At 37.1% G+C, this 13,756-nt stretch overlaps 2 protein-coding genes across 2 annotated transcripts in view; one reads left to right on the forward strand and one right to left on the reverse strand.

The window, feature by feature from the left end:
* The first annotated feature begins 21 nt into the window (after window positions 1-21).
* On the forward strand, window positions 22-12,255 carry LOC117328827 (39S ribosomal protein L22, mitochondrial-like). Its single transcript, XM_033886401.1, has 6 exons — window positions 22-114; window positions 2,335-2,573; window positions 3,270-3,335; window positions 4,414-4,491; window positions 8,876-8,945; window positions 9,916-12,255. Exons 1-6 carry the CDS (start codon window positions 48-50, stop codon window positions 10,116-10,118), a joined length of 723 nt encoding a protein of 240 aa, XP_033742292.1. The 5' UTR covers window positions 22-47; the 3' UTR covers window positions 10,119-12,255.
* The window catches only part of LOC117328826, a 24,287-nt gene continuing 22,782 nt past the window's right edge, over window positions 12,252-13,756 (reverse strand). The window contains exon 9 of the mRNA XM_033886400.1: window positions 12,252-12,733. Coding sequence (XP_033742291.1) covers window positions 12,414-12,733 — 320 coding nt within the window. The 3' untranslated portion in view covers window positions 12,252-12,413. The remainder of the gene's footprint in view (window positions 12,734-13,756) is intronic.

Below are 13,756 nucleotides of genomic sequence, written 5' to 3' on the forward strand. Positions count from 1 at the left end.
ATACAAGCGTTTAGTTGATCCAATAATTTTTGTTTTGATCAACATCAATGGAACGCTTGAAAAAATCAGAACCGGTGACCCTTTGGTGCAGCATGTTGAACTTGACACGGACAGGTAATTAAACCTTTTGTAAAGTAGTCAGTCTCTCAAATTCGTAAAATTTGATTGTTTGTGTTGGTTGGTATAACGATGTACTATACATGGATGAAATTACCAAGGACGTTAACGTTCTTATGAGATTAATTAAACATATTACATGTCCCTGGCAATATAAAGCTGATATATACTAGCCAGAGTTTTCTCTGGCCCTGTCACCATGTCTAGACATGGTGGCAGGGCCAGAGAAAACTCGGGCTATGGCAATACATGCAGTATGAATTGATGTGGAAAAAACTTGGATTACAAAGACTGAACCTGCGGCAGTGCCCATGCATGTAAGATCTGTACTAGAGAATAAATAGCTGTACCATTTGAGATCTCTTCAACAAAAAAAACAGCATTGGAAAAGGTACAACTACAACAAAGTGCAGCAAGATTCATCTGCTCTAACTTCAACCAACACAGCAGTACTAGTGTAACATCCATGCTCAAAACTCTTGGCTTGGACACACTCGAAAAGTGAAGGACAGCATAGACACATCCTTTTTTACAAAATTGTCCGAAGTTTGGTGGCTATACCTCTAAACATCTATCTCACTGAAACACAAACACATATAAAACACTTTCAGTGTAACACAGGGGTTAACAGGAATTCCTTCTTTTCAAGATCAGTGAAGGATAAGAGCTCGCTACCAGACTACATAAAAACATCCCCAAACATACAGACAGACAGTAGAGTTATATCGGGTTAGAGAAAACCACCAACTTGCGTATAATATGCAAACTTGCCTATTGTATGCTTATTGAGGCTGGCTATGTTTAACTAAAATATAGCCAAAATCACTTCAGATTTAATTTTTTTTAAATGTCCAAGGCGCATTTATTTAAGCATTGAACGGCTTTCAGTTGGCATTCATAGTCAATATGAATGCCAACTGGACAGAGGCAAATTTGCCTCTGTCCAGTTGGTATTCATATTGACTATGAATTCCAACTGAAAGCCGTTCAATTCTTATATTTACCATCTGCGATTTTTTATTTGTCATGCGATTTTTGGTTTGAAATTTTCAAATTCAAATTTCCCGCGCTTACCAGTAGCAGAGATCACTTCCTGTTGGCAGTTCATAGGCTGGTGAACTCGCAACTGAATTGGTAGGGTTATATAGTGGCAGTGCCATACAATGGTAATTAAATATATAGTCATGAAACATCGTACAAATGCAAAAATGAAAATTATTTGCTTGTTGGAAAGTACCAAAAATTAATGATTATTTCTGGTTGAGTAACATCTGTTTCTAAGTAGACAACAGTAAATATCTTATAGTAAAATATGATTTACCTTGATAAATAATACATTGCAAAATTTGCTGCTTAAGTGATTTCAGCTATTTTTAGTGACAAGTCCATACTTCAACAGTTAGTGGTTTTCCCCAGCCTACATATATATAAGCCATGTGTCCATGATGTATCTTAATAAATTCTAATAAACACCAGACATCTATAGACTGATCTGTCAGAATATCCTCTGACTATTTACTGTACATTTTGGATTTTTTCTCAATACTTATTATACCTATAGCACTGTTAACACTGTTATTCAGTCAGGTAATTATAAGCGTATGATCGTTCTTGGTAATTTCATCCTTATAGTAGTCCATCAAGCATCATTCATCATTTTTATATAGAGTTTTTAATCATTATTTCATCATCATATTTATTTATATAATCTAGTAATCTAGTTTAACTTTCAGTAAATGTAAGAATTCAATCTTGAACAGTTTATATAATTAAGTAAACTAGAGTTTGAAATCATTTCTCCCCTTGGAATGACATTTGACCTAAATCTCATGATCATGAATTAATGAATCTTCTCCATGATGGACTCACCATTTCTACACACATATTACCTGGATTTTCAGTGAGACCTCGTGTATACAGACTGGGGATATGTATCCACAGCAATTCGTCGGGATTGCTACAACTCTCTACCTTCTCAGACATTGTGTCTCCACCCCCTTATATGTTAATATATTTTTGTTCAAGAAAACAATCTCTAGTTTGTGTACTTAATTTGTGTACTGTTAAGTATACAGAATAGAATGTTATTTATGTATTTTTACAGCATTTTACATACAAGATTTTCGACATAAAAAGTCTGAAAACTAAAAAAAAAAAAAACTTGTGGTTTATCTGAGTGCATCTAAGATGTATCATTGAATTCCCTTGTTTTATCAGTGATAGCGACAACTGAGAGACAACTTGCTAACCTAATCCAAAGATACATACCAGTCTCAGGAGCAGCGATCCAGAATCAATGTAACAAGGAAATCCACAGCAGTGCTGTGGTCCAGGCTGAGTTTGACAGAAGGACAGAACCTAAATTAGGACGGTTTGATGTCCCAAAGAAAAAATGGATCAGGAACAATGATGTTGTCTATCCACCTCAGCTGCCTGGGGAACCAAGGCGGCCAGCGGTAACTATATCAAAATCACTCCCAAAATTATCATTTATTATAGGTATAAACATCTGGTCTGTAGAACTATGTCTGTATTGAAGTTGTATGTAAATCCAGACAACACTGGAGTAGTCATCCAGTCTATCCCCAACAATTGTAATCATAGGTCTGTTAGAGATCTGTTAATTAATGCTGAAAAATATTCTGGATTTTTTATGATGCTTATTTTCTAAAAGCTATGTTTCTCACAGAACTTTACTCTAGAATTCATTATCACATTTATAAGGGATCACAATCCTGTCAGCAGTTAAAGTCTTTATATCTAATGAGTGAATTATTACTGCCACACAATCCATGTCATGAAAGCAGAAACGTTTGACACTACATGTATGTACTTGGACTCCATTTCACTGGCTTTGTTACAGTGTTCTTGTCTAGACATTATGTTGATATCATACAATACTGTATTTCGGGTAGTGTTGGAAAAGTAGCTTGATGTGTTTGTAAATATTTAAAGTACTAGTCATGATACTTTCAGGAAATGATTTATGTTTACAAAAAACAAAAAAACAAAACAAAAAAAATATTACAACACAAGCAAAGATATCACCTTATAATGTAAGACAGTGAATTCTATTTAGCTTTGTATATAGTCAAGATTGGGCTGGAAGGTCAATGTAATCAATTATCTTTAATTTCAATTTGTTTTTTCAGGATGTTTGTCATGCCAGAATGAATATCAAATATTCTAGAGACAAGTTATGGTACACAGCAGGAATGGTATGTTGATTTTATCAAAGATTTAAAAATATGTGAATGTCATAATTGAAAATATAAAGACAGACTTGATGGTATTGGCTTATTATTATCCTTGCCAAACGAAGTTGATGGGGGATATACAAATGGGTTCCGTCTTTCCGTCTTTCTCTCTGTCTTTATTTGCTTTCCGTACAATATCTTTTGAAGGAAGTATCTTGCTTGGTAGACTTATTTCCTAAATGTCTTGCTGAAGTTTGATTATCAGCATACTCCATGCATATTTAATGAGACTGCGGTGATCTTATTGACTGGTTGCTTTCCGCTCGATATGATAAGATTTTGATGAAACCTGCTTGGTTGACTTATTACCAAAATCCCTTGCTCAAATTTGATTATCGGCATATTCCATGCATGTATAATGAGGCTGCTGTGATCTGAATGCTTTCCAAAAGATATATTTTGAAGGAACTTTCAGATTTTTATGAAACTTGCTAGGAATTTGATGACTGAACACAAATACATGTGTGATTCTAAATGCTATGTCATGTGTTTCATGTTTTCATGCATGTTGACCACTTTCATTTCATGTACATGTATATTTGCATGGGTGGGGGATCTTGATGACTATGTCCTTGTTGCACTTAAAACCAAATATAATGTAATGTACAATAATGTCTTTAAGAGAAGCTGATTTAAGGCAAAGAAACTTTTGATATGTGAGGTATGTTGTTGGCTTCTACTACTGGAAATGTACACAGACAAAATTGATGGTTGGGGAAAGGCTATATTATTGGAAACATCAGTGGGTTTTTTTGTTTTGTTTTTTTTGTCGTGTTTTACATGTGCTTCAGTCTCTTCCTTATGATGATAAAAGGGTCCATATAAAGGGAGACATATTAGTACCAGTAGTTCTGGTTCTTCTGATATTTTCTTGTTCAGGCCATTTATAACTTTATTTATTAAACAATACTGTGATGTTGACCTCAAGGTCAAATGTCAGATAAGTGTAAATATTTCAAATAATTCTTGTCTGGATGATAACTTTTAAACCGCTAAAGATATTTTGATTAAAGTTGGTGTGTGTTATTGTATTTTTCAGATTCGTGGGATGACCATAGATGAAGCGATAAAGCAACTGTCTTTTAGCCCACATAAAGGAGCACATATAGTCTTAGAGGTATATATATATATATAAAGTGGTCTCGACACTAGGTAAACTAGAGGTAAAGTGGTCTCGACACTAGGTAAACTAGAGGTAAAGTGGTCTCATCACTAGGTAAACTAGAGGTAAAGTGGTCACAACACTAGGTATACTAGAGGTAAAGTGGTCTCAACACTAGGTAAACTAGAGGTAAAGTGGTCTCGACACTAGGTAAACTAGAGGTAAAGTGGTCTCAACACTAGGTAAACTAGAGGTAAAGTGGTCTCGACACTAGGTAAACTAGAGGTAAAGTTGTCTCGACACTAGATAAACTAGAGGTAAAGTGGTCTTGACACTTGGTAAACTAGAGGTAAAGTGGTCTCAACACTAGGTAACTATAGGTAAAGTGGTCTTGACACTAGGTAAACTAGAGGTAAAGTGGTCTCAACACTAGGTAAACTAGAGGTAAAGTGGTCTCATCACTAGGTGAACTAGAGGTAAAGTGGTCACAACACTAGGTAAACTAGAGGTAAAGTGGTCTTGACACTTGGTAAACTAGAGGTAAAGTGGTCTCAACACTAGGTAACTAGAGGTAAAGTGGTATCGACACTAGGTAAACTAGAGGTAAAGTGGTCTCAACACTAGGTAAACTAGAGGTAAAGTGGTCTCGACACTAGGTAAACTAGAGGTAAAGTGGTCTCAACACTAGGTAAACTAGAGGTAAAGTGGTCTCGACACTAGGTAAACTAGAGGTAAAGTGGTCTCGACACTAGGTAAACTAGAGGTAAAGTGGTCTCGACACTAGGTAACTAGAGGAAAAGTGGTCTCGGCACTAGGTAAACTAGAGGTAAAGTGGTCTTGACACGAGGTAACTAGAGGTAAAGTGGTCTCGACACTAGGTAACTAGAGGTAAAGTGGTCTCGACACTAGGTAAACTAGAGGTAAAATTGTCTCAACACTAGGTAACTAGAGGTAAAGTTGTCTCGACACTAGGTAAACTATAGGTAAAGTGGTCTCGACACTAGGTAAACTAGAGGTAAAGTGGTCTCATCACCTAGGTAAACTAGAGGTAAAGTGGTCTCGACACTAGGTATACTAGAGGTAAAGTGGTCTCAACACTAGGTAACTAGAGGTAAAGTGGTCTCGACACTAGGTAAACTAGAGGTAAAGTGGTCTCGACACTAGGTAAACTAGAGGTAAAGTGGTCTCATCACCTAGGTAAACTAGAGGTAAAGCGGTCTCGACACTAGGTAAACTATAGGTAAAGTGGTCTCGACACATGGTAACTAGAGGTAAAGTGGTCTCAACACTAGGTAAACTAGAGGTAAAGTGGTCTCAACACTAGGTAAACTAGAGGTAAAGTGGTCACAACACTAGGTAAACTAGAGGTAAAGTGGTCTCATCACTAGGTAAACTAGAGGTAAAGTGGTCACAACACTAGGTAAACTAGTGGTAAAGTGGTCTCAACACTAGGTAAACTAGAGGTAAAGTGGTCTCAACACTAGGTAAACTAGAGGTAAAGTGGTCTCAACACTAGGTAAACTAGAGGTAAAGTGGTCTCAACACTAGGTAACTAGAGGTAAAGTGGTCTCCACACTAGGTAAACTAGAGGTAAAGTGGTCACAACACTAGGTAAACTAGAGGTAAAGTGGTCTCAACACTAGGTAAACTAGAGGTAAAGTGGTCTCGACACTAGGTAAACTAGAGGTAAAGTGGTCTCGACACTAGGTAACTAGAGGTAAAGTGGCTCAACACTAGGTAAACTAGAGGTAAAGTGGTCTCAACACTAGGTAAACTAGAGGTAAAGTGGTCTCAACACTAGGTAAACTAGAGGTAAAGTGGTCTCAACACTAGGTAAACTAGAGGTAAAGTGGTCTCATCACTAGGTAAACTAGAGGTAAAGTGGTCTCAACACTAGGTAAACTATAGGTAAAGTGGTCACAACACTAGGTAACTAGAGGTAAAGTGGTCTCGACACTAGGTAAACTAGAGGTAAAGTGGTCTCAACACTAGGTAAACTAGAGGTAAAGTGGTCTCAACACTAGGTAAACTAGAGGTAAAGTGGTCTCAACACTAGGTAAACTATAGGTAAAGTGGTCACAACACTAGGTAACTAGAGGTAAAGTGGTCTCAACACTAGGTAAACTAGAGGTAAAGTGGTCTCGACACTAGGTAAACTAGAGGTAAAGTGGTCTCATCACTTGGTAACTAGAGGTAAAGTGGTCTCAACACTAGGTAACTAGAGGTAAAGTGGTCACAACACTATAGGTAAACTAGAGGTAAAGTGGTCTCAACACTAGGTAAACTAGAGGTAAAGTGGTCTCGACACTAGGTAAACTAGAGGTAAAGTTGTCTCGACACTATGTAACTAGAGGTAAAGTGGTCACAACACTTTAGGTAAACTATAGGTAAAGTGGTCTCAACACTAGGTAAACTAGAGGTAAAGTGGTCTCAACACTAGGTAAACTAGAGGTAAAGTGGTCTCGACACTAGGTAAACTAGAGGTAAAGTTGTCTCGACACTAGGTAAACTATAGGTAAAGTGGTCTCGACACTAGGTAAACTAGAGGTAAAGTGGTCTCAACACTAGGTAAACTAGAGGTAAAGTGGTCTCGTCACTAGATAAACTAGAGGTAAAGTGGTCTCGACACTAGGTAAACTATAGGTTAAGTGGTCTCAACACTAGGTAAACTAGAGGTAAAGTGGTCTCGACACTAGGTAAACTATAGGTAAAGTGGTCTCGACACTAGGTAAACTAGAGGTAAAGTGGTCTCAACACTAGGTAAACTAGAGGTAAAGTGGTCTCGTCACTAGATAAACTAGAGGTAAAGTGGTCTCAACACTAGGTAAACTATAGGTAAAGTGGTCTCGACACTAGGTAAACTAGAGGTAAAGTGGTCTCAACACTAGGTAACTAGAGGTGAAGTGGTCTCAACACTAGGTAACTAGAGGTAAAGTGGTCTCAACACTAGGTAACTAGAGGTAAAGTGGTCTCGACACTAGGTAACTAGAGGTAAAGTGGTCTAATCACTAGGTAAACTAGAGGTAAAGTGGTCTCGACACTAGGTAACTAGAGATAAAGTGGTCTCAACACTAGGTAAACTAGAGGTAAAGTGGTCTCGACACTAGGTAAACTAGAGGTAAAGTGGTCTCAACACTAGGTAAACTAGAGGTAAAGTGGTCTCAACACTAGGTAAACTAGAGATAAAGTGGTCTCGACACTAGATAACTAGAGGTAAAGTGGTCTCAACACTAGATAACTAGAGGTAAAGTGGTCTCGACACTAGGTAAACTAGAGGTAAAGTGGTCTCGTCACTAGGTAAACTAGAGGTAAAGTGGTCTCAACACTAGGTAAACTAGAGGTAAAGTGGTCGCGACACTAGGTAAACTAGAGGTAAAGTGGTCTCGACACTAGGTAAACTAGAGGTAAAGTGGTCTCAACACTAGGTAACTAGAGGTAAAGTGGTCTCAACACTAGGTAAACTATAGGTAAAGTGGTCTCAACACTAGGTAAACTAGAGGTAAAGTGGTCTCAACACTAGGTAAACTAGAGGTAAAGTGGTCTCGACACTAGGTAAACTAGAGGTAAAGTTGTCTCTACACTAGGTAAACTATAGGTAAAGTGGTCTCGACACTAGGTAAACTAGAGGTAAAGTGGTCTCAACACTAGGTAAACTAGAGGTAAAGTGGTCTCGTCACTAGATAAACTAGAGGTAAAGTGGTCTCGACACTAGGTAAACTATAGGTTAAGTGGTCTCAACACTAGGTAAACTAGAGGTAAAGTGGTCTCGACACTAGGTAAACTATAGGTAAAGTGGTCTCGACACTAGGTAAACTAGAGGTAAAGTGGTCTCAACACTAGGTAAACTAGAGGTAAAGTGGTCTCGTCACTAGATAAACTAGAGGTAAAGTGGTCTCAACACTAGGTAAACTATAGGTTAAGTGGTCTCAACACTAGGTAAACTCATCGTAAACTGAGAAGATGTAATGATTTTGTAACAGTGCACATGCTTGTCTGAAGTGTTTGAGAATATTGATTTTTTTTCTGTCAAAGGAAGTCACAATAATGTGAACATCATACAAAGAAAAATCCCATTTGTCATACATTCCATTTGTCTTCAGTGTTTAACTGGATTGCTTGAATAGCCAAGAAATGGAAATATGATTGATCACATGATTATATAAATGTGGTTAATCAATGATGCATTAGAATTGGTCATTTCGAAACATATGGAATTAAAACACCAACAAGTAAACTTTTAACATCACACGTATTAAGTTTCAAGAGACAACAGGGGTCAAAGGTTAAGAATACTTTGTCAGTCTGCTTTCACTTTGTCAGATAATGTGGTTATTAAACAATACCCCCAGTACTTCTCTGAGGTTCCACTGTCACTGAAGCTAAACAATTTTTTTTTCAGGTGCTTAAGGAAGCTCAGCAAATAGCTGTTGAAGACCATAATGTAGAATTCAAATCTAATCTATGGATCGGTAGGTACCATTGTTTACCTGGTCAAATCTAATCTATGGATCGGTATGTACCATTGTTTACCTGGTCAAATCTAATCTATGGATCGATAGGTACCATTGTTTACCTGGTCAAATCTAATCTATGGATCGATAGGTACCATTGTTTACCTGGTCAAATCTAATCTATGGATCGATAGGTACCATTGTTTACCTGGTCAAATCTAATCTATGGATCGGTAGGTACCATTGTTTATCTGGTCAAATCTAATCTATGGATCGATAGGTACCATTGTTTACCTGGTCAAATCTAATCTATGGATCGGTAGGTATTACTGTTTACCTGGTCAAATCTAATCTATGGATTGGTAGGTACCATTGTTTATCTGGTCAAATCTAATCTATGGATCGGTAGGTACCATTGTTTACCTGGTCAAATCAAATCTATGGATCGGTAGGTACCATTGTTTACTTGGTCAAATCTAATCTATGGATCGGTAGGTACCATTTTTTACCTGGTTAAATCTAATCTATGTATTGATAGGTACCATTGTGTACCTGGTCAAACCTTGTGAATCGGTAGGTACTATTATTATTATTTTGCTATATGTAGACTGATAAGGTGCTGACAAGGGTCATGATTACAGATTGAACTAGGTAAAACAAGAAAATCATTAACATTTACTCATATGTCAATTCCTCACTCATATCATCAAAAGGGGTGTTCTTAAAGTCTCCACATCCTGGTAGTTGTAAAGGGTATTTAATATGTAATTGGAATACATGTTTGTTCTTTCTGAATGTTTCATGATAGTTCTATGTTGTATGTACAGTATCGTTGGATACCTATGACCGACTACATTAAGCTACGCTATATTTATCACTGACAAGTGTAGCATGGTATAGTGTATCGGGTATGTACAACTGTATCACTGCTACGTTACAGATGTGCGATAGACTATGACTATAATTAATTGTTTTTTTCTTTTTTCAGAGGAATCCTTCGTAAATTCAGCAATGAAAATAAAGTATATGACAGGATCAAAACGTGTGAATTTGAGTTCTTGCCATTATTATGTTCGCCTATCAGAGGGCAAACCACCAAAACATTACTTTGAACCGGAGAAAACAGGTTATCAGAAAATGGAAGAATATATCAAAAACCAGCGAGAAAGAAACATCAAGTGGTCACTTTGATCACTTATTTTAAAGAGATGCCATGGATTGTTTTCTGTACTGTAAATACTCTGTGTTTACAGGGATATTGTACCTGGGAGGGATTCCTCTTTATGTCGCCATTTTTTAGAGACTTATTCAGAGGAGAAATTCGCTGTGACAACAATTAATATCATCTTACTGATTACCAGGTCCGATCAACACTAGACGAATTGATAATGGAAGGTTACTACACTAATGAAGCTGAGGTTGCAGAAAGTATCCATCATCCATCCATCGCCTGTACCGCGAACTACCATACAGAAATAAGTCTACATGGTCAGTGGTATTCTACCTAAGTTGGGTATGTGGCATCCCTGTGCCAAATGGATTCAGCATTGTTAAAGTGAAAGGTGAAGTGTGATAGGATCATGTAGAGGGAACTCCATGATGACCAACCTGTCAGGTGATTTTTAAGAACAATTTGAAATTTTTCTCAAGTTCCACCAGGCTTATTCTAAAACAACTAAGCTACAAATAATCCCACAGTTTACAGCAATTGTTATGACATAAAGTAACATGATGTAATGTCTACAAACCACAATTGTTGAAAGGTTTGGAAAGGCAGAATAAAAACAGATGGGTGTTTTATTGTGTGATGATTATATTAATAAACAAATACATGTATTCTATAAAAAGTTATAAAAAGCTGTTGTTTTTTAATCAAATAACAATGTACAGTGCAACTTCCGAAAACCGAACCCACCTCTGAATACCAAACAAATTGTCATTGTACGAAATTGGTCCTTCTTTATTATAGTATTAAAAAACTTCCAAATACCGATCCCTCTGAATTCCGAACACCGGACCGATTTTGTGTCCGGTTCCTGTTAAAATATACCAAAAATTACTTCTGAAAACTGGCCTTACCTGAGTGATTATGACACGAGGTCAGGCCAGTCAACCGTGAAACAACACCTGTGATGGGTATTGTGTGAAGCCTAATTGTCTCGGGATCTACATATACATTTAGGTGATTTGTACAGGTATCCAATATATACCCCAAGGGGGCATTATGACTGTAGGTCACACTTCATTGAAGTGCGGCGGTTTGATTATCTTCTCAATGCAAGTAGAGCTAGAAGCCCGATCGCAAGTTTCGCATCTTATTTAAATGAGGCCCAAAGGGGGTCTTTTTTGCATGGTCATAAATGAAGCCCGTGATTTTTTTTAGACAATACCGATGTCGCAGAAATACGACCAGTATCAAGTGATCAATTGTAATTAATATTGAAACAAAAAATCTAAACACCCTTTCATATTATTCACTGTGTAAAATATTCTGTATCGGCCCCATCCACATGACGAAGCTTCACCGGATGTAACAAAATGTACATTGATCGTAAAGTGCAGTTGTCCATGTAAAAATACTGTTTAAAACTACAGTTATAGTTATTTGTCTTTCTTATATAATCTGCAATATATACATTGATTAATTTTCATAATATTCATATTATTCAGACAAACCAAATTTTCTACATACGTACGTGCCGGTTTGTAATCGGGTACATTCTAACAAAACATCGCCACGAACAAATTATATCCGGACTTTGACAGGTCATTATTCTATCAACTTCTCCAAACCGAACCCTCTGTAAACCGAACAAATATCCATGTCCCATGTATGTTCGGTTTATAGAGGTTCCACTGTAATTGCATTCACTGACATACTTGTGTATGTGTAAACATGTTCTGTTCTAAATTATTATACTCTACTTGATACTATATGAGTTTAATATGTGCTCACAAAGAAAGCCATAAGAGTAATAAATATTTAGTCGTTGATGTGTCGGACGTTGATGGTACCCCGAAAGTTTTCTGAAATATCTGCTTCAAAATGAAGACACTAAAGTGATAACTAGACAATTGTATTTATAAAAAGAAAGGTGACCTTGATCATAGCTCTGATACAAATTATTACAATTACATGTACAACCAGTTTTTCTCTATATCTTATGAATTGATACTTTGTTGTAATGATCAAACATCATAAGTCATTCTATACAAATCTGGGAAATTTCATCAAACAATATTCTACAGTGAGGAATTTTAGTCCGTGTACATCTGAACAAAGCATGAAGACAGAAAATCACATAGACAATAAAGACAAACTACTGATTATTTCCTTGTTTTTTTTAATATACTTATACAATTAGTTCTATTGAATTAACTCTCAGAAACATCACTTTTATTTACAAAACCACACTTTTAAGAGGAGTGTAGACATCATTCATCTTGAATCCTCTCTGATCTGAATCCTCTCGCAGTTCTACAACTCTACTTGACATCCCGACTTAAACTTGATGGAATACCCTCGCTCTCCCTAATGGTCCTAGGAATGTCTTCAACGCTCGTTGTGTTGGGTATAGTTCTTCTCTGAACAACTTCAGCTACAACATCTCGCTTGTATTCCCACCATCGTCGATTTACCTCAAATTGTCGATGCAGTTCCTTGAGCGTTGGCAGAAGTTCATCACGTTTTTCTTTGAGTCTGACCAACTCCTCCCGTTTGGAATGGATACTGTAGCTTGCTGCATTTACCATCAAGATATCTGACTTTGTGGTGGTCACAATGTAACAGTTACGCATGTCTTCACCTACAGGGGTAAACAAAGGGAGGTAATACCAGTCAAATCTCTAGACCAATGTAATTAAACAAAGCGAGGTAATACCAGTCAAAACTCTGCAACAGTGTAATTAAACAAAGCGATTTAATACCAGCCAAAACTCTACAACAGTGTTATTAAACAAAGGGAGGCAATACCAGTCAAAACTCTACAACAGTGTTATTAAACAAAGGGAGGCAATACCAGTCAATTGTTTGTTTTTTGTTTAACGTTCTATTAACAGCCAGGGTCATTTAAGGACTGCCAGGTTTTGGAGGTGGAGGAACCGGAGTACCCGGAGAAAAACCACCAGCCTACTGTCAGTACCTGGCAACTGCCCCACGTAGGTTTCGAATTCGCAACCCAGAGGTGGAGGGCTAGTGATAAGTGTCGGGACACATTAACCACTCGGCCACCGTGGCCCCTTACAATACCAGCCAAAACTCTACAACAGTGTAATTAAACAAAGGGAGGCAATACCAGTCAAAACTCTACTAGATCAAACAAAGGTAGGTAATACCATTCAAAACTCTACAACAGTTATAAAACAAAGGGAGGTAATACCAGTCAAAGCTCTACAACAGTGTCATCAAACAAAGGGAGGTAATACCAGTCAAAACTCTAGAACAACGTAATTACAGCGAGGTAATACCAGTCAAAACTCTACAACAGTGTTATTTAACAAAGGGAGGTAATACCAGTCAAAACTCTACAACAGTGTAATTAAACAAAGGGGGGTTATACCAGGCAAAACTCTACAACAATGTAATTAAAGGGAGGTAATACCAGTCAAAACTCTACAACAATGTAATTAAAGGGAGGTAATACCAGTCAAAACTCTAGAACAATGTAATTACAGCGAGGCAATACCAGTCAAAACTCTACAACAGTGTAATTAAAGGGAGGTAATACCAGTCAAAACTCTACCAAAGTATCATTATACAAAGCGAGGTAATACCAGTCAAAACTCTACAACAACGTAATTAAAGGGAGATAATACCAGTCAAAACTCTA

The sequence above is a fragment of the Pecten maximus genome, chromosome 6 (genome assembly GCF_902652985.1).
Source record: "Pecten maximus chromosome 6, xPecMax1.1, whole genome shotgun sequence".
Taxonomy (NCBI): domain Eukaryota; kingdom Metazoa; phylum Mollusca; class Bivalvia; order Pectinida; family Pectinidae; genus Pecten; species Pecten maximus.

Excerpts from the sequence above, each read along its gene's own strand:
- LOC117328827 (XM_033886401.1), top strand. The coding sequence starts at position 48 with ATGGAACGCTTGAAAAAATCAGAACCGGTGACCCTTTGGTGCAGCATG. Across the intron at positions 2,574-3,269 it reads GGGAACCAAGGCGGCCAGCG|GATGTTTGTCATGCCAGAAT; the intron begins GTAACTATATCA and ends TTGTTTTTTCAG. Across the intron at positions 8,946-9,915 it reads CAAATCTAATCTATGGATCG|AGGAATCCTTCGTAAATTCA; the intron begins GTAGGTACCATT and ends TTCTTTTTTCAG.